At 44.3% G+C, this 23,899-nt stretch overlaps 1 protein-coding gene across 2 annotated transcripts in view; it reads left to right on the forward strand.

The window, feature by feature from the left end:
• Ttc39b (tetratricopeptide repeat domain 39B) overlaps positions 1 to 23,899 on the forward strand; it is a 103,884-nt gene that overhangs the window by 57,135 nt on the left and 22,850 nt on the right. For both annotated transcript variants that reach the window (XM_021159755.3, XM_029476157.2), the window contains 6 exons: positions 6,108 to 6,215; positions 7,897 to 8,028; positions 8,856 to 8,932; positions 14,528 to 14,595; positions 17,802 to 17,866; positions 23,018 to 23,123. In XM_021159755.3, coding sequence (XP_021015414.1) covers positions 6,108 to 6,215; positions 7,897 to 8,028; positions 8,856 to 8,932; positions 14,528 to 14,595; positions 17,802 to 17,866; positions 23,018 to 23,123 — 556 coding nt within the window. The remainder of the gene's footprint in view (positions 1 to 6,107; positions 6,216 to 7,896; positions 8,029 to 8,855; positions 8,933 to 14,527; positions 14,596 to 17,801; positions 17,867 to 23,017; positions 23,124 to 23,899) is intronic.

Here is a 23,899-nt window from a genome sequence, read left to right on the forward strand (position 1 = left end):
TGCTAGCTGTTTACTCCTGGCTAGCCGACTCCCAGCTTCTGTCTCCACTTCCTCTATCACTATAACAATGCTGGGATTACGAGTCTCAGCATCTGGTTTTATGTGGGTTCTGGGCACATGAACTTCTGCCCAGTGCTTTATCCATCCAGCCATTTCCTGAGCCTTCAGTTGATCTTGTATGAGTTACAGGCCTTTTTGTTAAAGTTCTCTTAAAACCCATGGGAAACACTGCATTCTTAATCATGGGCTTGTAGAGCTTTGAAGTTTATATATCAGGTCTTCATGTGAGAGTTCACATTTGGAATTAGCTATTTACAAGTTGGTCCAAATTACTCATGAGTTTGGCAAATTGTCATAATATGGAAGGGGTTGAGGGATGGAGATGAAGTTGGAAATAACTTGTAAGAGTCATAAAATTTTATTTTCCACATTGCTTTTTAAAATTCCAAATGTCCTTGCTCATGGAATTTTTGTTTTTTTGTCTAGAAAAAATATTCTCTTCTTAGAGTTATCCTTTAATTCTTATGTTTCCTAGGTAACTAATGCATCAATATTTATAAAGCTGTTTAAAAGCCATAGTAAAATAAACATAACTGAAAGTACTAATGAGTAAGGTCACAGCTTGACTAAACTAAGGCCTGGGAATCTTAACTGGAAGCCCTGGACCACGGATGCTGTTTCTGGGAGTCAGCAGGCTATAAGAAGGGAGAGACTGAAGGGGGAGGGGATGGGCAGAGGGACCTTGGGAAGGGGAAAGGCTAGCTGAGAGAGTGAGGGTTTTAGCGAGAGCCACAGACATAGGGGCTGAGAGTGAAACAGCAGTGGACACAAGCTAGACAAGGATTTCAGGGTGGGCGAGCTCTGGAATGTGGTCTACAAGGCAGATGTTGTAAAGCGACATGCATGGATGCCCTCTGCAAGGTATTCTTTGTATTTCGTGGTCAGCTCTTGATGAGAATGGAGGACATTGGGGCAGGACTTGGGCTTTGGTGACAGATGCCATTGTTTAGTTCTTTGGTAGGTGTGCTAATCATAATCAGCTTTTGTTACCATAGAAACTACCTGGAACAATCAACTTAGAAAGGTTTCTGTTGTCTCACAAACCATAAATTCAGTGTTTCTAGCCTGTGATGGGCCAGCCCCACTGCTTTTGGCTCTGTCATAGGGGGCATGTTTGGAGGGAATTTGGAGTGCATGGTGGGGCAATACTGCACTACATCATGGTCAGGGAAGGAGACAGGAGGAGGAAGCCAGAGCACCACAGTTCCCTTTAAGGGTGTCTGTCCATCTCCTAAAGATCTGCCACGTGGGCCCCACCTCTTAGTTTACCATCCCCAGATAATACACCTTTGGAGAGTAACGCTTTTAATATATCGGTCTTTGGGGGCATTCCAGATGCAAACCAGCAAAGACGCCATGGTAGGATACACAGAGAGGCTGAGGGTAAGTTATTTCCTTCTTTAGTTTGCTTAGGTTAAAATGAGTGAGATTTGTGCAACTGAGTCAGGAAGAGGAAAGGTTAGAGATGTACATCCAGGAAGATGTGGAGGCAGAGTGTGGGCAATGCTGTAGAGATGCTTTTATTACGGTAGTAACGCTTGTAGTTTTTGCAGCCATAGCAATGTGCCCAGCCTGTTTCATCAGAAGATATTCATTCTGCTGATGTCCGTGAAGCAGCAGCCCTTTTGGAGTCTGTGAGTGTGGTTGGCATTAGTTAGGTGGTCCAGGAAATGACCAGCGTACACCTGATTGCTCTTCCTTGGTCTGCCCCTCCCCTCAAATGCCTGCCTGTGGCTCCAAACGGGGCAGGCAGTTGGGAGTTTGGGTCATCATTTAAGAAACTGGAAGCAGTAGATACCATGTGAATTGATGGAGGTGCTGCAGCCAGGCAAACGACGTTCTGCCCTCATGTGATTCCGTCTGCCCTTGTTGGTCCTCTTGTTTGTTTAGCCTCAAATCCTTGTGATGGTTTCTTTTGATGATCATTCAACCTGGAAATAAGAGGAGAGAAATCTTCACATAGAAGAATTTTGATACCTAGAGAAGAACATGGCTATTTGCTATGATACTTTGTGGCTCTGGAATTGTTTGATTTTGTATTTATTATCATATACTGTATCTTTAAAAACCAGTGTTTTTAAAGGGCACGAGTAACAAAGTCACAGATTTCGGCAAGTGGTGTGCTATCACATCCAGTTTCTTGATAGACTAGTTGCTGAAGTAGTTGTGTTAAGCACTTTGGAAAAATGAGGGAAGATTGTGTTGGCTGGCACTCTGACCATAGGATCAGCCTCTTACCATGTCCCGTAATTAGAGAGGAGACATGCTGTTAGGTCTTCATGCAGGCATTTTTCATGGAAGTGGGCTGTTGCAAAGGTTGCTCATTTTCAAATCCCAGGGATAAAGTATATCATTGTCCTTAAGGGCAAAGTGTATCATTATCCCTTTAATGTGTATTGTATTTAAGGAAATGTATCCTCCTTCATGAAAGCAGGAGTCTGAGCTCTCAGGCTAAAGAAATAGAGAGAAACTTTCTAAAAACATCTTTATTCTTGCTGCATGGATTCTACTTCATCCCCATGTGGGTACAAAGCAGGCTAGTGTCAGTTATTAATGAAGGCTGCTTTGGGGGAACCCCAGCACCATGAAGGAGATTATAGCCACTAAGGAGGTAAAATTCCAGAGACTGTTTAGTAGGATGAGATTCCCAAATGGCTAAGTCATTGATTGTGGCAAATTTTGAGTGGAGGCTAGTGACAAGAACATAGGTTCAGGCCAGGCAGTGGTGGCGTGTACCTTTAATCCCAGCACTTGGGAGGCAGAGGCAGGTGGATTTCTGAGTTCGAGGCCAGCCTGGTCTACAGAGTGAGTTGTTCAAGGACAGTCAGGGCTACATAGAGAAACCCTGTCTCCAAAAACAAAAACAAAAACAAACAAACAAGCAAAAAATTAAGGACATAGGTCCAGTTTTGTAGGGTATAAAAGTTCTGGAGATTGCACAGTAGTGTGGCTATACTGGGTATCCTGGACTGTGCTTTTTAAGAGGTTATAATATTTTATTACAATTTTATTTTATTATGCATGATCTTGTTATTTTTAAAAAAGAATGAAGGCTAGATTGATCAAACCATTGACCCTAACCTAGCTTCCCTTTTCCTCTTTAATTAATTAATGGATAGCATGCTTGTGGGGGGAGGAGTTGTAATGCTGTATTCACAGGACAGCCACAGCTGTCCTGGAACCTTCTACCATTGTTTGAGGAAGGATCTCTTACTGGGCTGGAGCTTCCCACGTAGGCCAGGCTAGTTGGCGTTCAAGTGTTCGGGGACCCACCTCCTTCCACCTTCCACATCGTTGCTAGGGTTACCGGTGTCTTCACTGCATCCTGCTTTTACATGGTTTCTGGGGCTCCAGACTCAGGTCCTGGGGTTTACAAGGCACATGCTTTACTGACTGACCTATCTCTGCAGCCTTTGTCATTTGGATAAGAGGTCTCACCATGTTGTCTATGCTGGCCTTGAATTCCCTATCTAGCTCAGCTGTTCTTGAACTCTGAGCAGTCCTCCTGCCTCAGCTTTCTAGTTTCTATGATTACAAGTGTGTGCCACCACACCTGGCTTCTTTGTATTAGAGGGTGATGTATGCAGCGTTTACTCTTGGGTTTGTATCAGAGAGTAAACATCCACCCGTACAACTTCCCCATATCCTCGGGAAAGACCCTTCCTAGTGTAAGAGGGAACGCAGCCTGAGCTCCAGAAGTGAAGGTGGGCCTCTGGTGTGCACTTCCTCTTCCTGCTTATTTCCCTCCTCCCTGCCATTCCTGCTTCTTCCTACCTCATTTGGCACTGAATTCCCTCCTTATCCGGATCTCCCATCTTCACCACTAGGCTAAACCAAGGTAGTTCCCAGTATTTGCCAAGAAGCTGTTTCAAAATCAGTTAATTCTTTTAGAAGAGGCAAATTAGGCATTGCAAAAATAGCATCACACTAATGAGCTATTAAAGAGCAGCTCACTGCACTCATACTTAAATAAACTAGGATGGGCAGAAATGGCCAAAGCAGAACTAATTTACAGGAACTTAGACTAGACTAAGTTGCCCGCTGCTGCTGCTTCTGCTTTTTCCTTCTTCCTCTCCCTCCTCCTCCTGTTCCTCCTCTTCCTCTCCCTCCTCCTCTTCCTCTCCTTCCTCCTCTTCCTCTCCCTCCTCCTCTTCCTCTCCCTCCTCCTCCTCTTCCTCCTCCTGCTCTTTCTATGGATCCCAGCTGTCCTGGATCTCAATAAGAGACCAGGTTGGCTGGAAACTCCCATGCATTCTTGCCTTTGTTTCCCAAGTGCTCGGACTACATGCTGTGAACCAGCCACGCCTTTTAGTTCGGGAAGATGATAATTTTTACCTCATTCCTTTCAGTGTATAATTCAATCACATTTTTATCCTTCTTTGCATTCGAATTTTTGTCTTTTCTGGCTTTTGCAGCAGCAGCAGCTGATACCTACTAAGCAAATATTACTAGATTTTGACTAATTTATATGTGAGGGATTATGAAAACAGGGCCTTTCTCTGCAGATCTCCTTGAGGGGTGGTGCAAAACCTCAGAGAGAAGCCTGGGGCATGCCGTGGCGAGGAAGGGAAAGAAGTTTTGTTTTGTTTTTTAAGACAGCGTAGCCCTGGCTGGCCTGGAGCTTGCTATGTAGACCAGGCTGGTTTCAAACTCAGAGAGATCTGCTTGCCTCTGCCTTTCGAGTGCTTGGACTAAAGGTGTGCTCCCCACATCTGCTGGGGGACAGGATTTCGGAGACAGTGCACTTGCCTTTGTTCTTAGGCTAGAATCCACCCCCTCTGACACTATAGTTTCTGACTTTGGCCTAGTTTCTGTCCTTTCTCTCATTTTCTGTCTTGCTTGCAGCATATGCACCATACATAGAATTCCTCCTCCCTGCAACCTAGATATTCCCATGAGTCACCCCACCGTATAATAGTTAGGAAACATCTTTCAGTCACAGTCATCCTCAGAATTAGGCCTCCGTGCCTGTGACCTTTGCCCTCCCAACCCCTCATGTAGTTGGTGCCTACTATGGGCACTTGTTTGTTGGTCAATCTCTCCTCAAGACTGCCCCAGGAAATAGATTGCTATGCTCCCATTTTACAGATAAGGAAGTTGAGGCCCAGCTATGTTATAGACAGAGTTGGTGTTGTTAGAAAATGATGCCCCAGAACATAAGAGTGGTAGTGTGTGCCTGTGACCTTAGTACTTAGGAAGCCAAGGCAGGTGGACTACCATCAGTTCTAGGCTGGTCTGGGTTACTTAGTGAGCTTTAGGCTAGGACTCCAGTTGAAAAGAATGAAAAGAAGGAAGGTAAAAGGAAATGGGAGAAGGCCTAAGAGACATGGGTTCTAAGCTCCATTAGTGGTCAGCGTGGCAAAGCACCATATGTTGGGATGTCATTTTCTTTTCCTGTTTCCTTTTGGAAGAACAAGGAGGAACCTTCTTTAAAGGGCCCCTGTCTGATAAGAGAGATTATTCTAGAGAGAATGCAGTGCTGTGTGCCCCCTCCCCTCCTCCCCACTTAGGAAGAGGAGCCAGAGGAAAAAAAGACTCCAGTGGATACCAACTGCCTTGGCTGGCCAGAAGGATTTTTCACGGAAATGAAGTCTAGAGTTCTATGGCTATGATTAAAGCACTCAAAGGCCTAGGGCAGGAGAATTGGGCCTTGAGGTCCAGACCAGCCTGGGCTGTGGTGTGAGACCCTGTTTCAAAGAGCAAACTCCAGAAAAACAAAATCATTGGTTTTCTCTGGCTCCACTTCCCTCTCTCCTGTATAGGCTTATCTGCATCTCAGTGTTAATGAAGGTAATTGGGCACCCACAGTTCAGCCTTGCCATGCCTGTGTGTGCGATGTACACTTGTGCCTCTTTCCTATCCACCTGTTTCTTATAGGCTCAGAGCATTGGCCTTACAGAGGATGGGGGAAACTTCTTTGCCCCAGCATTGAGAAGCAGCAAGGGGCGGGGGGGGGGGGGGGGGGGAAGATGTCAACTGGTCTCCCGGGGCAAGGAGCTAATAGTAAAAGTTACCAAACTCCCTTGTCTTTCCCTTTTTCTCTTCAGTTCATCAGCCAAGGTGGATCTCAAGAGCGGCCTGGAGGAGTGTGCAGAGGCACTGAACTTATTTCTAAGTAACAAATTTAAAGATGCCCTAGAGTTGCTACGTCCATGGTAATGAACTCTATTTCTCAGTCGATATTTTATGTGTTTTTCTGATGTCCTGTTTGTATGTTCCCGTGTCTGTGCCTGCCTCAGTGTGTATAAGCTAGTTTGAGTGAGACCCGTCCGGCCAATCAGCTTTAAAGAAGTGTCGTTTCATATTTGGTCAGGAGAAATTTTCCAATCAGCCCTAGCCTCCACACGTGGGCGTCGTCTCCATGGTTTTGGAGAATCGCTGACCAGCGTTGCCTTTGAAGCCAGCAGGGGAATAACTAGAGAAGCATAATCCCAGTGCTAAGATCAAATCTCAGCAAATAGGAGTATGATGAGGGCTCGCTACTGTTGTCATGGAAGTTACTAACGCTGGGCCTTCAGGCTTGGCACCCCCCCCCCTCCCTGGCCTGCTCACTGGCCCCAGCTGTACATGTGCTGCATGTGATGTGGACTTTGCAGAAGTGATCTTGTAGTGGTCTCCAGACTCAGCGTCTAGGGGGACGGGGAAAGCTTCTTTGATGCTGAACTGGGGGGACCTGATCCCTCATGTCAAGTGGCCAGCAGTGTCCCTAAGACTTGCCTGTCATCTCCTGGACCCCTGTTTCCTTCATCATCTTTGGTCTGCCTGGCTTTGCTGCTCTTTAGCTCTCGATTCTGACTCAGTGTCTCTGTGTCCTTTATTCTTTTTTTTAAACAAACCCTCTTTCACTTCTACAATGTGCTTATAAAATAGCATAAAAATAAATTATTGATTTCATGGTCTCTGATCTTTATGCACAGTTCATTGTTAAAATTCCTTTTCCACCCCACTTGAGTGTGAGGTTTGAACTGCCACTGATAACTGGGGTGGGCGGGCAGTGCCTTCATTCAGGACAAAGGCTCGTTATTTAGACCGTGTGAGGAAGAACGAAAGGAATAAGGTTGCCTCAGGATGTTGAAACATAGATGGTCAGGTAAGAGGCTTTGAGAGGAGCTAGCAGCTCAGGCAGTGACCAGAGCCTGGTAACCCCACCATTAGGAGCTTTCCTCAGGACCCTCAGATATTAGATCCTAAGGGCTACTCTCTCAGGTCTCTCTGTGTGTGACCTAATTTAGTGCAAAAATCTTGCTTCCTCTTGGCTTTGACTGGAAAGGAGAGAACAGTTTTAAAGGCACTTTTTCTTTGAATCACATTAAAGTTTCGCCTCGCCTCGCCTCGCCTTGCCTCGCCCCCCTCCCTTAGATTTTTTCCCCCCATCCTCCTTTTTGAGATAAGGTTCTCAAGTAGCCCTCCCAGAAGAGGACCTTGAGTTCCTGAGCTCCTGTTTCTGCTTCTCTGGATGCTAAGGTCAGCTGTGTGTCACCAAGCCTCACTCTTTTCAGATTTTAAGGTGGTGCACTGCCCCCATTCAACTGGGAAAAAAAAAATAGCTTTGCTTATAAACTTTTTCCGAGGAAACAAGTCCAGAGGCTGCCCCCTTGTGCTGAATCAGGGAAAGGCATGTTGTCCCCAGCACTTCATTCTACTGTGTGGGTTTCAACTGATACTTGAGGTTTTAAAGCAGGCTTTTTGGAGCTTGTTTCATTTCAGTAACTATGGAGGAGAAGTTGAGATATACACGGTGAGGATTAGGTATTGTTGGTATCAGAAAAAACCCGGGCTTTTGTGTCTTCCCTTTTCATTGTACTGAGATGTACTCACTGGCTGTGTTCTTTCCAGGGCCAAGGAGAGCATGTACCACGCCTTGGGCTACAGCACCATTGTGGTGTTGCAGGCTGTCATGACCTTCGAGCAGCAGGACATCCAGAATGGCATCTCTGCCATGAAGGACGCTTTACAAACCTGCCAAAAGTATGACTGAGTAATTTATATCCGAGCTAAGACAACCCCTGCCTTCCCGCCAGAGTGCCAAGTGAATGCAGGTCGCTGAAGTAAGGAGTTGGTTTGAGGTTGGCCAGAGCTATGGAGCAGGACTTGAGATTTAAAGTGTCTTGGCCAGTTCCGTTCTATGTGGTGGAATTACAATAAGGCTCCCACTTACTACCCGTGCCCTCTGCTGGGTACATGGGGCCTGAGCTATGGTAAAAGTCTGAGGGAGGCTTCAGAAGGGCTAGCAGAGAGCAGCTTTCTAGTTCTTTTGCGGTAGGTTGGTTAAGAACTGGGTACCATGTCAAGTCAAACAGGGAGTGCACCTGTTCTATGTGGGAGAAATTATACACTCAGAAGGGGATTTTTATTTGCCTGAGGATGCCTTTGGACACTCTTGATTTGTTGGAATGAGAGTGTCAGTTCTCAGCTGTACTCTGCATGTAGAAGGCCATCGTGAAGGCTCTTACTTATATCGGTGAATTTTAATGTGGCTAAGATGAATCTTCATGTGATTTTGTTATAATCTCAAATGAAGAACATTTTCCTGACTGCACTTTCAGTCCACTCCTCATCCACAAAGGAGGGGAGGTTTGTATGCAGTGGGTCTGTGGGTTCCTCTACACCACGCTTAGTAGGCTGAGTGCTCATGGTTGGTGGTTCAGGACTAGGCACTGTATGCATAGGAGGGAGGCCTGGCCTTGCAGAGGGGCCAGGAATTGCCATGTGGCGACATCTTGCTGTGATTGAAAGGATCACCAGTGACAGTGAGCTTCACCTGATGCTGGTCTTTGCCCTTGTCTTCAATGCAGATACAGGAAGAAATGCACAGTTGTCGAGTCTTTCTCAAGTCTCCTTTCTCGAGGGTCCCTGGAACAACTGAGTGAAGGTAAGCATCCACTGAGGCTTGGTCTCTCTCTGTTTTCTAGAGGCTAAGAGCCCCTGAACCATCACTGAAGTGTAGAGAATGAAGGAAGTGGCCTCTTGTTTTCCCAGCTCACCCTGGTCAGTGGTTGACTTTGAAGCTGTGTACACATTTATGCAAACAGGAATGCATATAAAGGACGCATGCAGTTTGTTTTTCACTTGCCTTTTTTTTTTTTCAAGCATTGAACCACACACTTGTGCTACAATGTGATCTTGCCCCACACCAGTGTCCGTAAATGTGTTTTCTCTGTTTGGAGCTGTGCAGTTGTGAAATGAGTTGGTACTCAGTACAGCAACGTGATTGTTCTTTCATCACTGAAGGACAGCTCTATGGTTTTAATTTTCTTTCCTGTTAGCAAATATTGTTGTCCTAAAATCCTTGTGCATATATATTTTTGTGTATTCTTTCAAGTACCTCATGAGACAGTTTTCTAAAAGTAGAATAACTGGAACCAAGGGTTTATAATTTTACAATATTGATAGATATTGGCATTTTTCCCCCCAAACTATATTCAACTATCGTTGGAGGGTTTCATTTTCTACAGACTATTAATGTTTTTCCAAGGTGAAAGTACTGTTTTGTTTTTCAGACAGGGTCTTCCTATGGATTCCACCCTGGTCTGAATTCACTCTGTAGACCAGGCTGACCTTGAACTCACAGAGATCCACCTGCCTCTGTCTCCCAAGTGCTGAGATTAAAGGTGTATCTGGATAAAGTTTATACCTTGAAGTGACAGTGCTCGTCTACATGGCTGATGAAGATGTTTGGCTTGTGGGCTTTAAGAATAATCAGTAGTCCAGGAAAGCACTCAGTCAGATAGCTGGGAGGAACATCATCACCCATTGTTCCCTATCCCTCTAAGATGAGGGGAGAAGTAGCCCTAGTCAGCCCTCAACAGAAGGGTGCCTCATCTCCAGGGGGCATCCAGGGACTCTGTAGTGTCACGTTCAAGCCCGTGTTTTGGAAGAGATGATTAGTGCAAACCCTGGAGCAGCTGCGGTTCGGGGAAGCGAGCACAGCTCTGGGGATGGCTGTCAAGGCAGGACAGTCCTCATGTCAAATGGACGCTGCACACACCTGGAGAGAGATTTACCATGGGGCTCCGTTGGTCCTGTAGGAGCGTTGTCAGCTTGTTTGGGCCATTGGAGAAATTAGTGATGTGAGCTCTGAGTGTTGATCACAGGACAGGACTGTGACACGTCCCTTGTGTTTAGGACTTACTAGAAAAGAGTATTGACTCAACCATGGCAGAAACTGATGGTATTTTGTTGGTTACTGTCGGCAGTTGAAACCCATCTTTTTTTTTCCATCAGAAACTGATCTCCAAGCATCCCTAAGAACAAGAGCTGGTACTAGGAGGCCTAAAGTGTTCCCGAGACAATCCATGAGACTGAATTGGCCCCAGTATGACTCTTGCATTGCCTTTTCCTTCCTGGGAACCCCATGTGACTCATTCCCTGGTCCATTGGTGACTGCTTCCCTTTTTCTTTGTGGTGTGAAGGTGACAATGGAGAGTTTTAAATCTTAGTTTTAAGAGGAATGACATGGTATTTTTGGTGTGAGAATAAATAATTCTAAAACATATTAGTGTTTTATTTTTTTGAAGTGTTCTCTGTGTGCCAGGCACCCTCTTGGTGCATTCCTTAGCATTACCCCCCTCCCCCCTTTGTGTTTAACTGATGTTCACAGAGAGAAAGGCCAAGGTGATCCAGCTGTCAGAGCACCATGGGAACTGGTCTGCTTTCCCTAAACCACTGCTCTTCCCGCTGTCCCCATGTTCTCCCATGGAGGGCTGGGAAACACCTTACATGGCTGATGGATCACGTGTGGAAAGTCAGCGACACTGTGCTCTGGTTTTCCCTTGTTGCCTTTAAACAGAGCAAGTTAGGAAATCTGGACTTTCCACTAAATATTGAAAAATTAACTGGCCCATATCTGTAGCTTATTCTGAACTATAAATATCTTTAGACTAGTACAAAAAGGATGTTTAGCTAGCTTTTTGAGTGCACCATGAATTTTTTCATGGACTAAGGAATTTACAATTAAGGTGTATGTTGGTGAAGAAATTACTCAGTGTAAATCAGTCATAGAGTGTAAATCAGTCATAGTGAAGGAATAAAGCGAAATACATGAAGTTCCATCTTATTTCCAGTGTTTGCTTGTGAGGGCATCCTAAACAGACTTTTAAGTTTGAAGGGTGTTTTAGTTTGCTTTCTATTGGTGTGATAAACACCATGACCAAAAGCAAGTTGGGGAGGATGCATTACAGTCCCTTATCAGGGGAAGCTGAGGCAGGAACTAAAACAGGAGGAACTCTGTGTACTGGCTTGCCTACTTCCATATACCACCCAGGACCACCTGCTGGGCCAATCATCCACCAAGAAAATGCTCCGCAGACTGGCCTATAGGCAGCCTGATGGAGGTTAGTTTCTCCATTGAGTTTCTTCTCTCTAGATAACTAACTTATGATAGGTTGGCAAAAACCAAACCAGAACAACAGGGCACGGCAGCACACTGTCGCTTTAGTATAGGATTTGTCTTCCTGTTGGTAATTTTTGTTTGCATGGTCCAGTTTCTAGCTGTGTTCAGGAATGAGTATCTCCGTGGCGGTTTTCATGGACCTGGTGTGGAACACACTTGCTCCTCTCCTCCCATGATGGGCGGCTGGTGCTGAACAGCTTTATGTCAGCTGATTTCAGAGAGTGCCATGCTTTAGTGAGGTGCAGCGCTTAGAATGTGGGAAGAGGGTCGGTAGGGAGAATTACAGAATCCAAACTCTCCCTGCTTTGTCTCATATCCTTTGTATTACTGGATATCAAAGTCTGTCTGTCTTTGGTTTAGTCGTCCTTCTACTCAGGCCTTGATGAGGACCTGCTGTTTAGCCCACTGCCAGCTGTAGCCTTCGGCACTGCCCCTGTGTCAGCCTGCTGGGTTCTCCTCCCCTCCCCTCAGGAACCTCATGCTATAGCCAGAGGCGCCCCATTGCCCTTTTGGGAGGGTACCTGCACTTTCTTGTCTTCTATCTTCTGGTCCTCCACCAGCGCTGACCTTTCCCTTCCCCCTCTCCTGCCCCAGGCTAGTCATATGTTCTCAAGGTGGCATTTGGCATTGAAAACCCCAGACGGTTATCACTTTGTAGCAGTTACCTAGTGTAGCTGTCCAGCGGCCATGGATGAACTGGGTTTACCTGAAAGGGGGGCTGGAAATGAAAAGGACGGTACTAGAGAAGGGTGAAGCCAAGTCAAAAGTTCTGATCTAGGCTCAAAGTTTAGTTCTGCAGCTCCAGTTTAGAAAGGGAAGACCACCAAACCCATCCTTTGTTTCAGCTGGATTAGGTTGCAAAACAAGCTCAGCGGGCAGTCTATTCCTTTAAATTCCTGTAGGAAATTGCAGGTGCAAGGAGGAGGCTGACTCCACCTAGATCAGAAAGCCTACTGTGGCAAGCACTCAAGATCTGTTTAGCCTGCTCAAAGGCTGGGGGAGGGAAGGGCACAACCTAGGAAGAGGCTAGTCAGGTGTGAAATAATCTGCTAGTTGGAATTCCTGTTAAGGTCCTGAAAACCCAGAGGCATACTCTGAGGGAAGGCATCCTGGAGAACTGGCTTGTGACTGGTGGCAGTGCCAGGATGCACACAGACAGCACCGTGTCCTGGTGGTGTCCTCTACCCCATCTCCCTGCCTGTTTCTGAGGAACTTAGCTGCAGAGTACTTTTCATAAATTGAACATTTAAGTTAAGTCAGTATGAGAGAGCCCGTGGGTCATGTGTATGTAAATGAAGGAAAACCTACATCTTATCTAGTTTGGCCAGCAGAGTTCCCAGTGACGCAGATTGCCTCCTGTTGCCTCACCACTTGAATTAAAAAGGCCCTGTGCCGCCTTCAGAACCTTAACCAAGAAGCACAGACACAGGCCAAAAACAATAATGGTGAAAGTTGCCAGCATTCATCAAGGCCTACTGTGTGTGCGCGCGCGTGTCTGATAAGCGCTACAGGCAATACTCATTTAATCCATGGTTGCAAAGTAAAAACATTATTACTGGACCATATGAATGAGGAGACCAGCAGAGAGGAAAGGCAGGCCTGAGCAGCACCCTGTACTAGCATGAAGCAGAATCTTTCCTCCAAGCTCAAATAACACACCAATTTGCACAGACAGCACCGAGGCCTGGTGGTGTCCTCTACTGCATGGAGAAAGGAATCTGATGGTTTTGTTCATGTAGAAACATAAAATTTTCTCTCTCTCTGATCTCTGCAAATACAGCAGGCTGTCCAGGACACCAGGACATGTTGGGTGGTGCATACATTGCTGGGCTGGCCTGGCTCTGAGCACACTTGGGTTCAGGTGTGAGCTCACTGTAGCTTGTAGCTTGGCTTTTCTGTTGTTTCTGAGGAGCCCTAACTTGTACACGCAGGTCTGTCGGTTTTTTTACATCTCTAGGGAGGGGCTGCTTTCTCTCTGATCATTGTCATGATGACCCTGCCTTCAGCGTTTAGAAGCTAGGATTCATAAGCTTCATTAGCTTTTTCATTCTGTGTAACTGCTAGATGTTTATGTACATTTTTTTTAAGGTAAGTTTTCTTTTCTCAAAAGGGCTTTAAATTTTGTTTCCTCAGTCAGGCATGGTGATTCATGCCTATAGTACCAAGAGGCTGAGGCAGGAGGATTGCCATGAGTTGAAGGACAGTCTGGGCTACAACTAGAACTGCTTGGGCTCCAAGTGAGACTCTGTTCAGACAAACAGTTGGTTTCCTCCTCTTCTCGAGCCTCTCTCTGCTGGTAATGTCGGCTGCAGCTGAAGATGACTGAAGAAGTATATCAAAGTAAAAACAAAATTCGAGGCTTTTAGGCCCAGGCTTGAGAGTGTGGTCTTTGTGGCTTAGTGCTCCAGGTGCTGGTCATAAAACAGATAGCGACATCCTCCACTCACCTGCTTCCTGGGTTCAAAGAGTGTTCATTCAAAGAAAGTCACCCTGACCCACCCTGACCATTGCTGGAACCTGCAATGCAAATGTGCTAACAACGTTAGGGGCTCTTAGAAACTGTCTTGAGAAATAACCCTCACAATTACCAGGTATTCCTTGTGACATTTGTGACTTTACACTTCCTTGTGACTCTTAACTGGTATTTTTGGTATTTTCCAACAACGCCCTCCCCACTTCCTTGAGTTGTGGTTTCTTCCTTTAAATACCCCCTTACTCAGCTACTCGGGGCGCCACGGTCCTCTACCCCTGCGTGGTGTATGACCGTGGGCCCGAGAGTGCTCTTGAATAAAAATCATCTTGCAGTTTGCAGCAAGACCGTTTCTCGTTGGTGATTTTGGGGTGTCGCCTCTCCTGAGTCAGAACGTGGGGGAGTCCTCATGTTGTGGGTCTTTCATGACCTCCTTAACAGTTCACACAATCCAGGCTTATCCAAGAACAAGCCATCCTGTTTCTCTGGAAGCATGGACGCCATCGCGGCTTTTGTGTCTCTCTTGGGTTTATCTATCTTCCATGATTTTCAGAATGTTTTAAAACAATACTGTGTCTTAATATAAATGTATTTGTTTTTAATAGAGGAGATGCATGCTGAGATCTGTTACGCCGAGTGTCTCCTACAGAAAGCAGCACTCACATTTGTGCAGGTAATAAACGTCTGGCTGAATACTGGGGTTGGGCAGGAAGCCTGCCAACACTGTACAGAACACGGTAAATGTTGCTCAGCCTGTGTCAGCACTGAAGCTTAGAGTGGTAATAAAAGATATTTGTTTCCGTCCCCCTGCCCCCGCCCCATAAGGACTGCCTGAAAGAAGGCTCTGGGGAGCTGTGTTCTTACTCAGATCTACTTCCTGTCTGTTTCAAATGGCTCTTAGGACTCTTCTTCGTGTGAGAGCAAAGAGGACTCCAGTTTGCACATGTGTGCTGCCGGCAAGAGTTCCCCGGCCGAGGAGGCCTCTTTAGCCTCGGCCAAGCCCTCACTGTGTCACTGCTCCTGCGATGAGCAGGTGTGCACGGGTATCTAGTTTTTCCAAGGACCCTTCACATTTTACCCATTGCCACCCCTTTAATCCTCCTTCCTCTTTCTTACTTTGGTTTCCAGACGGGGTCTTACTATGTAGCCCTGGCTGGGCTAGAACTTGTGAAGATCACTTGTCCCTGCCTCCCAAGTGCTGGCCACTACCTGGAAAGAACAGTTTTTAGAAGTTAAGGAGTTATTATGAGGCCCTACATTTCACGCTTTGCGTACACGTGTGTGCTCCAAAGCTGTTAGAAGCATGGGTTTTACATTATGCCCCAATGATGACTATGTCCCGATGAGGGCGGGAGTAGAGATGATAAGCAAGCAGAAAACAGGCTCAGAGTCTTAAATGATTTTGAAAGTTACCTCTCCAGGTTTGTTTGTTTGTTTGTTTTGAGGTGGTAATAGTGGTGGTATTTTTCCCTGTGCAAGTTGACATGTTAGCTTAGATTCGGTTCAGTAAAACTGAGTCAGGGTAGTGTCCTGTTCCCCGAAGCCCTGTACATTACCCAGGAGGATTGACAGCATTCTCACCATGTCAGTAACGTCACATTGAATCACGGAGGCCCCTACTCTTCCCCCTATGTGTTTTCCAAGTGGGGATTTGACCAGTTTTTTAGGTTTAAACTTTGTTTTGTAACTGAGGATTTGAACTCCAACCTCACTTAGAAGTGTCCACTCCTCCTCCTCCCTCATGTCTGCTTGTGGTTACTTCCGTGTATCTGTGCTTTGGCTGGGTTAGGATCTGCAGCTCCACCCCTTTCTTAGTGCTCCCACCACAACCTTTGCTCCTGCAGAGGTACTCATAAGCTCCCCCCACTCCCCGTGCTCCCGCCACGAATCATGGCTCCTGTAGTGGTGCTCATCAGCTGCTGAAGGATTGGTTGTACAGCGGCTGAGTGACTGTCCTTGGTTTCTTGTTAATTTTCGTTCATCCCTCATTCTGTGATTGATTCTCACCCAGAAAGGAGCCTCTGCCTTGTTATGTTGGTGTTCTGTTTCTGCATTCCATGGCTTTCTTGAACTCTGTCAGGGTTCTGTATCAGAGTATCACAGATTGAGAAAGGGTTTCCAGGGTTGTCCTCAGGTGCTACTGATCCTCGCTCACACAGGGGTCAAAGTGGCTCCCCTCCCACTCTGCCCCTTTCTCTTCTGCAGTAGTGCTGTGTTAGCTCTCATCTCTGTACTTGCAGATGGCCCAGCGTGGTCTTTAATGCTTCCTGATGTGTCCAGTTGAGGTTTCCTTTGCATATAAACTTCAGGATCGCTTTGCCTTCCTTCCCTAAGTCTGTCCTTGTGTTTTCTTGGTTTTCTGGTTGACTCCATGCTCCACTTTGTGTTTTCTTGACACCCCACGGATGTGTTTATCATAGTGCATGTCCCCATCATGGCGCGGGTCTCCATCGTGGCCTGGGCCTAGTCACTCAGCACATCATGTTGCTTTCCCAATCAGGTGCCCGTCACAAAATAAGCATTTGGTCAGTGTTTACCGAATCATGGAATGAAATAATCATTACTTGATTTTTAATCCAGCCCAAGAAATTTCTTTTTGGCTTGTATATGAACTTGTATAAATATAAATAAGATTTTTATTTAGATTAATTAATAATTTAAATATTTAAAATTTCTTAATATCTTAAAACTTTAATTTCTTGATATTTTAAATATGTAAGATAAAAATTTCTTAGTATCTTAAAATAATTCCTAAATAAGAATATAAACACTTAAGTTGTATAGTGAATTTTATATTTACAGACTTGTATAAAAATAGGAATGTTAAATATTTAAGTAGTTAATGAGACTAGTAAACTAAAAATAGTTTTTTTGTTTTTGATTTTTGGCTTCAAAAGTGTCTGAGATCTTTAGGAGTGTAAGAGTGTGGGCCTGTCTCTAGTCAGCACCATTAACAGAATGTCTTTCAGTGGGTTATTTGGTATATTTATTAGGAGACTCTTAGAGTGCTGATCCTAGAAATGTCGTTCATCTAGGCCAACTGCCTCGATTTCATGAGGGATAGCCCTTAAGCCCAGAGACATAAAATAGTCTTCCTCCCCCAAATTGCATATTAGTGACAACCGCTTCGGAATTTAGATCAGTGGGGGTTTTTTTTTATGGGGGGAGGCGGTGTCCAAAAATTTATAGAAGTGAAATTTACAGTGTTGGAGTTGGAGAGATGGCTCAGGTGTTAAGAACATTAACTGCTCTTCCAGAGGTCCCGAGTTTAATTCCCAGCAACCACACAGTGCCTCACAACCATCTGTAATGGGATCTGTTGCCCTCTTCTGGTGTGTCTGAAGAGACAGCTCATACAAATAAAAGAAAAAAATCTTTTTTTAAAAAAGAAATTTACAATGTGAAGTAGACTTCTTGTCCACTTGAAAGGAGAACTGTTACCCACTGGACACATTTGTGTAGCCAAGGGTTCTCGTCCCACTGAGCCCAGAAGGGTAGTTCTCAGTGGATGATGGTGTCTATTGAAGTAGCATTTGGCCCCAAATATTTGAGGATTAATTATGTCCTTAGAAATACAAGGTAATAGAAGCTTTTTTAAAATGTGTTTTCACTGACTTCAAGCTTATAAGAAAATTATAAAATGACATTGCAAATGCAAAGCAAGAATCATGTATCAGATGCAGTCCAAAGCCAGTATCTGGGGCTAGGGAGAGAGCTCAGTGGTAGAGTGTTCCTTTACCCAGCATGCTCTAGGCTCTATTCACAGCAGGAAACGCTCACACACACACACACACACACACACACACTTCTTAGTTCACAAATACATACTGTTTAACTTTCCTCCTAACTGCTCTAATTATTTAATTGTATTATTTTCAGGATGAAAATATGATCAACTTCATCAAAGGTGGACTCAAAATTAGAACAAGTTACCAAATATATAAGTAAGTTATAAAGTGAAATGTGACTGAAATTGAAACTAAATTAAATATTTTTGAAGATGGGTTCTTATTCTATAGCAAGGCTACCCTGGAACTTTTGATTTTTCTGCCTCAGATTCCTAAGTGTTGGGATTATTATTACTACTCCACTAAGATTGGATTTTAAAAAGATTTTCTCCTAAAAATATTTGTATATATTTTTTGTTTATATTGCTATTTATGTATTGTGTTTTTTAGCACAGGCTGGCTTTACATCTCTCATTCTCCTGCCTCAGACTTTGGAGTGCTGGGATTACAAACACATGCCACTACATTTGGCTTGCTTTAATAAAAACTTTCAAAAACATCTACTATAACTTTATGTCTCTAGTTTTTGTGGTTAATGTAGTGATTATAATGTCCTTCTTGGCTTATTACCATCAACTTAGAGTTAATACAGTACTGTTGTGTGCAAAATGTAAGAGCTTTGTAAAAACGTAGTTTCATTTGCCACCAGTTGGCCTTTGCTCTAGCTTCCTTTCTGTTGCTGTGATAAAACACTCTAACCAAAAGCGCCTTAGGGGAGGAAAGGGCTCACCTGGCTCACATTCCAGGCCACAGTCCTACACTGCGGGAAGTGAGAGCAGGAGCTCAAGCAAGAGCTTGAAGCAGAAACAGTGAAGAAATAATGCTTGCTGGCTTATGTGTGGGCTCATACTTAGCTTGCTTACACAGCCCAGGACCTTCCTATGGAATGATGCTGCCCACAGAGAGCTGCGTCTTCCTGCAGCAATTAGTAATCAAGACAATCTCCCACAGAATTGCTCTCAGGCCAATCTGTTCTTGATAATCCCTTAGTCGAGACTCCTTTCTCAGGTGACTCTAGGCTGTGTCAAGATGACCATTATAGGACAGCTTTTTTTTGTTTTTTTTTTAAACTATTCTTAGGGTGTGTTCTGTATGTGTTATCATTAAGTGCGTAATAAGCACCATCGTTTTGGTTTAAGTACCTTTGTCTTACTTACTCTGTTCTGCTTACCAAATACTTGCCATTGTTTCTGTTCACGTTCAGCATTTCTCATAGCATCAACTTTCAGCATTTTTCTTCTGTTCTCGTTGTTTTGAAAACCAGTTTATTTTGGCCTTTACCCTCATGGGTATTCGTGCTACATAGAGTATTCTGAATTGTTAGGGTATTTCTTTTTTCAGCCCTTTAAAACCAGCTCTTCAGCTCATCAGTTCTTGTACTGTTTAGGACTCAGCTGTTTGTGTAATTGTTTCATATATTTAATATATCATTTTTCTTATCTCCTTAAAAAGCATGTTGTGTCTTTGAGTTTGAGCAGTTTAATGTGGATGTAGACTTTTGTTGCCATAATTTCCATAAGTTTGTTTCTCCTTCATCGTTTCTCACTCATTTCTTGCGAACTTCCAATTACACACTGGTCAGCCTCATTGTGTTCAGTAAGTTACATACAGATCCACACCCACTTATTTATTTTATATTGGATCCAGCATGTGGGGTCATCTTGGAGTCAATTTCTATTTATTGCTTTTTCTGTTGACTGTGTGTCATGCTCTCATGTGGAATAATTTTAAAATCATATCCTAGAGATTGATGTATTTGTAGAGACGCTGGGTTCTGTCATCCTTGCTCTGAAGTGTGCCAGGCTTTGCTCTGGGAAGCATTTTGTTTGCTCAGGCTCAGGCTCCAGAGTCTTCCTGTTGCTGGGACATAGCTCCTGCTGCCTCCTGGACCCTCCCCCAGTCACATAGCTCTTGGATTAGCCAAGACTGCCGGGTTCTTCTGATATAGATTTTGGTTTTCCCACTAGTGTAGTTCTCTCATTTGTGGAAATGTCCTTATAGCTACCCAACCTTCTCTCTGTCTCGGATTCTATCTTTTAATCCAGGGAGACTAAATGGCTTCCTGATTGTGGTCTGTGGTCCCCATAGGGACTGGAGCATGCTTTCAGGCCCATAGACGCGTAGATAGATAGATATAAAGTGAATTCATGAGCTGCTTCCTGCTTTCGGAAGGGGCCTACTCCCCCAGAACCTTCCGTTTCCAAGCCTGCAAAAATGTTTTAAATATATTTTTTGTGTGTATTTTTTCAGGGTTTATAATTGTTATGTGTGGGAAAGCAAACCTAACCTAAGCTTCCTAGCATCACTGGGAACGCATCCCACCACTAGACGCAGAGCACCATTAGTATTTTAAGAGGCGCTTTTACCAGTACTCGTGTAAACCTGGAATCCATAAAAAACCATCCTGCAAGAGGGAGTAGAGTTGGGAAACTCGTTATGATGTTTTTAGATTTCCTTTCAAAGTACTTTTTGGAAGATTAAAGTTGATTGCTTTTCTAATAATCATCAGAACTTTAAAAAGCTAGTTTAGGTAGTCCTATGGTAGGTAGCAGAGACACCTGCTTCAGAGCAGTGGCGGGGCTTTGAGAGAGGCCTCGGTGTGTGTGTGTGTGTGTGTGTGTGTGTGCATGTACTTCTACACATAGATGTTTCGTTAGAAGTTCACACTACACTGAAATCCTACTTATACGTAAATCCTTTCAAAATAGTGGAGAAAGAAATATATTTTAAGTAAATTTTTTTTGAAAACTGTTATAAGGTAAAACCACCATTAATACAGAAAATTCAATTAAGATTTAGTATTTTAAACATTTATTTTCTCAGGAGACAGAGGCAGGCAGATCTTTGAGTTCAAGGCTACCCTGGTCTATAGAGTAAGTTCTAGAATAGTCAGGACTACACAGGGAAACCTTGTCTCAAAAACAACAAAACAAAACAAAAATTTAAGTTATTAGCAAAGGACATAGGGAAATATTCTGTGTTCTTAGAATTAAAAGCTTGGGGCTGGAGACATAGCCCAGAGGTTAAGAGTATTCACTGATTTATCACAGGACCACAGTTTGTGTCTCAGCACTTAGACTAAGTGGCTTGCAAGTCCATGCAGTTTCATCTGCAGGCAATCAGAGGCTCCTTGTGTGTGACACATAACACAAACACCACACACCCGCACAGCACACACACAGACACACACACACACACACAGACACACACACACACACACACAGACACACACACACACACAGAAAACATACACACATGCTAAAATCTTAAAAGTTAAGCTTTTTTAAAAAATAATTTTTTATTAGATATTTTCTTCATTTACATTTCAAATGCTATCCTGAAAGTCCCCTATACCACCCACCTCCCCGCCCTGTTCCCCAATCCATTCCCACTTCCTGGCCCTGGCATTCCCCTGTACTGAGGAATATAATAAAAGTTAAGCTTTTAAACATATATAATGCTCTACTTTGAAACAATTTGTTATTATTATAAATAATTTTCATATATCTTTTATTCGGACTTACAAATATAAGCATCCTATAAAATAAAAAGCTCAATTATAGTTTAAAATCAGCTTTTAAACTTTCATTAAAAAATTTCATTCGGCGGGGTGTGGTGGCGCACGCCTTTAATCCTAGCACTCGGGAGGTAGAGGCAGGCGAATTTCTGAGTTCGAGGCCAGCCTGGTCTACAGAGTGAGTTCCAGGACAGCCAGAGCTACACAGAGAAACCCTGTCTCGAAAAACAAACAAAACAAAACAAAACAAAACAACAAAAAAACCACCAAAAAAAAAAATTCATTCAGAGGTCTGGAATGACTCAGTGGTTAAAAGTTGCATACTGCTCTTTCAATTGACCCAAGTTCAGTTCCATATTAGGTGGTTCACAATTCATAACTTCTGATCCACGGTATCCCATGTCTCCGGCTTCCCCAGGAATCTATGCACACAGTAATACACCCATGTGCAGACAAACACTACGTGCAATTAATTTTTAAAACAATTTCTTCTTTTGGGATATTTGTCGTTATAAAGAATTTTCATAGATTTTTCATTTAAATTCAAAAATACATAGTACATAACCACAGCTCGGTTATTAAAATGGCATCTGCTGCCTTGACAGCATCCATCTGTCCCTGTTCCCACAGTGCTCCTTTTTCTGGGGTCTAACCCGGGATTCACATTTAGTTGTCATATCCCCTTAATATCTGTCTGTTTTGAGACCGGTCTCACCCTGTAGCCCACTCTAGCCTTGAACTTACTCCATAGCCCAGGCTGACTTTAAATATCTGGAAATCACCATCTTCAGCCTCCTAAGTGCTAGGGTTACAAGCATGTGCCACTGTGCTCAGGGCAGATGACAGCATGGCATGGTCATAAGTTGGAAGGAGTCTGAAGCAAATTAGTTCCTCTGGTCAGTTAACACTTCCTCCTATAAACCAGGTCAGCTCTGAGCTGGCTGGATTTGGCTGGAATGCGTCATAAGGGAACATAGCTGCATTATATTGGGATAGAAGATACCTGGTGATACCTTGTTACTTTGTTGGGTTGCTCTTGGGGCACTGGGGATGGAACCCAGGGCCCTGTGCATGCTATCCTGCCACTGAAATACATCTTCTTTGTTACCTTAGTAACTGGCTATTTCCCAGTTCAGTAAGCAGTTAGCACTATTGCTAATTTACGTGCCTTTGATAATTTGTCTTTTGAAGATGATCTGAGGTCTGGGGATGTAGCTTAGTAGTAGAGTATTTTCCTAATGTATGTGAGCCATGGGTTCAGTCCCTACCACCACCACCCCTCCCCCTCCCCCTTCCCCACCTCCTTCCTTACCCCTTTGCTTAGGTAAGGTTGTTTGATAAGGCAAATGTCACCGTTGTGATGGGAGTGGCCTCAGCAAGCTCTGATGTATCTGTGAGCCCAATGCAACTGCATGGAATTGAAATGTTATTGCCTAGAGCATCCACGTTTGAGGGTTTAAGGCAGGGCTGTGAAGTGTGCACAGCCGCAGAGGCCTGCACACTCCTGAAGTCTCCTGGCAAATGCTCGGGGTTGGTGGGGGGAGCTGCGAGATCAAAGCCCTCGGGTTCCACTGATGGCTGATCACTCTGTCACTGTAAAAATGGGTGTTTCCTTTCTTCTTAGTGGGAATTACTCAGTAGCCTTAGGAGTGGACTAGCTTAAATTGTTAATTTGTATTTGTGTAGTATTTTAGGTAATGACATTTACAGTATACAGGGTAACATTGGTTTGACGTTTCTTTGTCAAGAGTCATGGGAAACTAATTCTCTACGCTTTTTCCTCACTCCAGAGAGTGCCTTTCCATTCTGCACGTCATTCAGAAGAACAAACAAGAGCAGCACTTCTTCTATGAGTTTGAGGGAGGAGTCAAGCTTGGAACGGGGGCCTTTAATTTGGTAAGGAAAGAGTTATATAGAAGCCAGAATCTTTTGTAGATGAAACCAAGTGTCCGGCATCTCTCCTCTGGGTTTGAACCTCCCAAACCTCCACTTGTGTTTGGCTGATGAGCTGCTGGGGTGGACTGGTTTTCCTGTGCGGTGAAGGCTACAACGTTCTGTATATGCTCAGAGTAGCTTTGAGCTTTCGGTCACACAGGGCAAGGGAAGCGCGCAGCACTCTGATTGGACTAGTAAGGCTTTTAGTAACGAGGAGCCTAGAATCTAGTTCTATTTGTGCATCGGAAATACTTATTGTCGTGTTAATGATGGCTCTGGAGTTGAAACCGGAAGGGAGTGATAGAATTTGAGAAGCAATTGTTGAAGATCTCTAGGGAGATGCAGAGTCAGTAAGACTGTCAGAGTACAATGTTATTTAGAAATCTGGAATTTTAACAAAGGTTTAACTCATTGGAAAATGAAGTAGTGAAAGAGTCATATTTTGAGCATATAGTCCCCAGGGCTATGTTCACGAGCCCATGTGCAATAGTCAGTGCTGGGGTTGAGGGTGGACTGACTTCTCCCCATGGACTGTCTGTCCTGTCTGCTTGGCTGTTAAACCTCACCATTAACCTGGGATGCAGTATCTCCCATTCAGAGAGATATTTCCAAACCCTCTTCTACCTGAGCCTCTGGCTGTCTAGCCCTACCCCACTGGCTATCTCCATGAGTTGGTATTTAGTCACTTCTGAGAGACTGTCCTTCAGGGGTGTCCCAGCAGGCACCGGGCTGCTGTG

This window comes from Mus caroli, unplaced genomic scaffold, assembly GCF_978045245.1.
Source record: "Mus caroli unplaced genomic scaffold, Mus_caroli_1 scaffold_6, whole genome shotgun sequence".
Taxonomy (NCBI): Eukaryota; Metazoa; Chordata; class Mammalia; order Rodentia; family Muridae; genus Mus; species Mus caroli.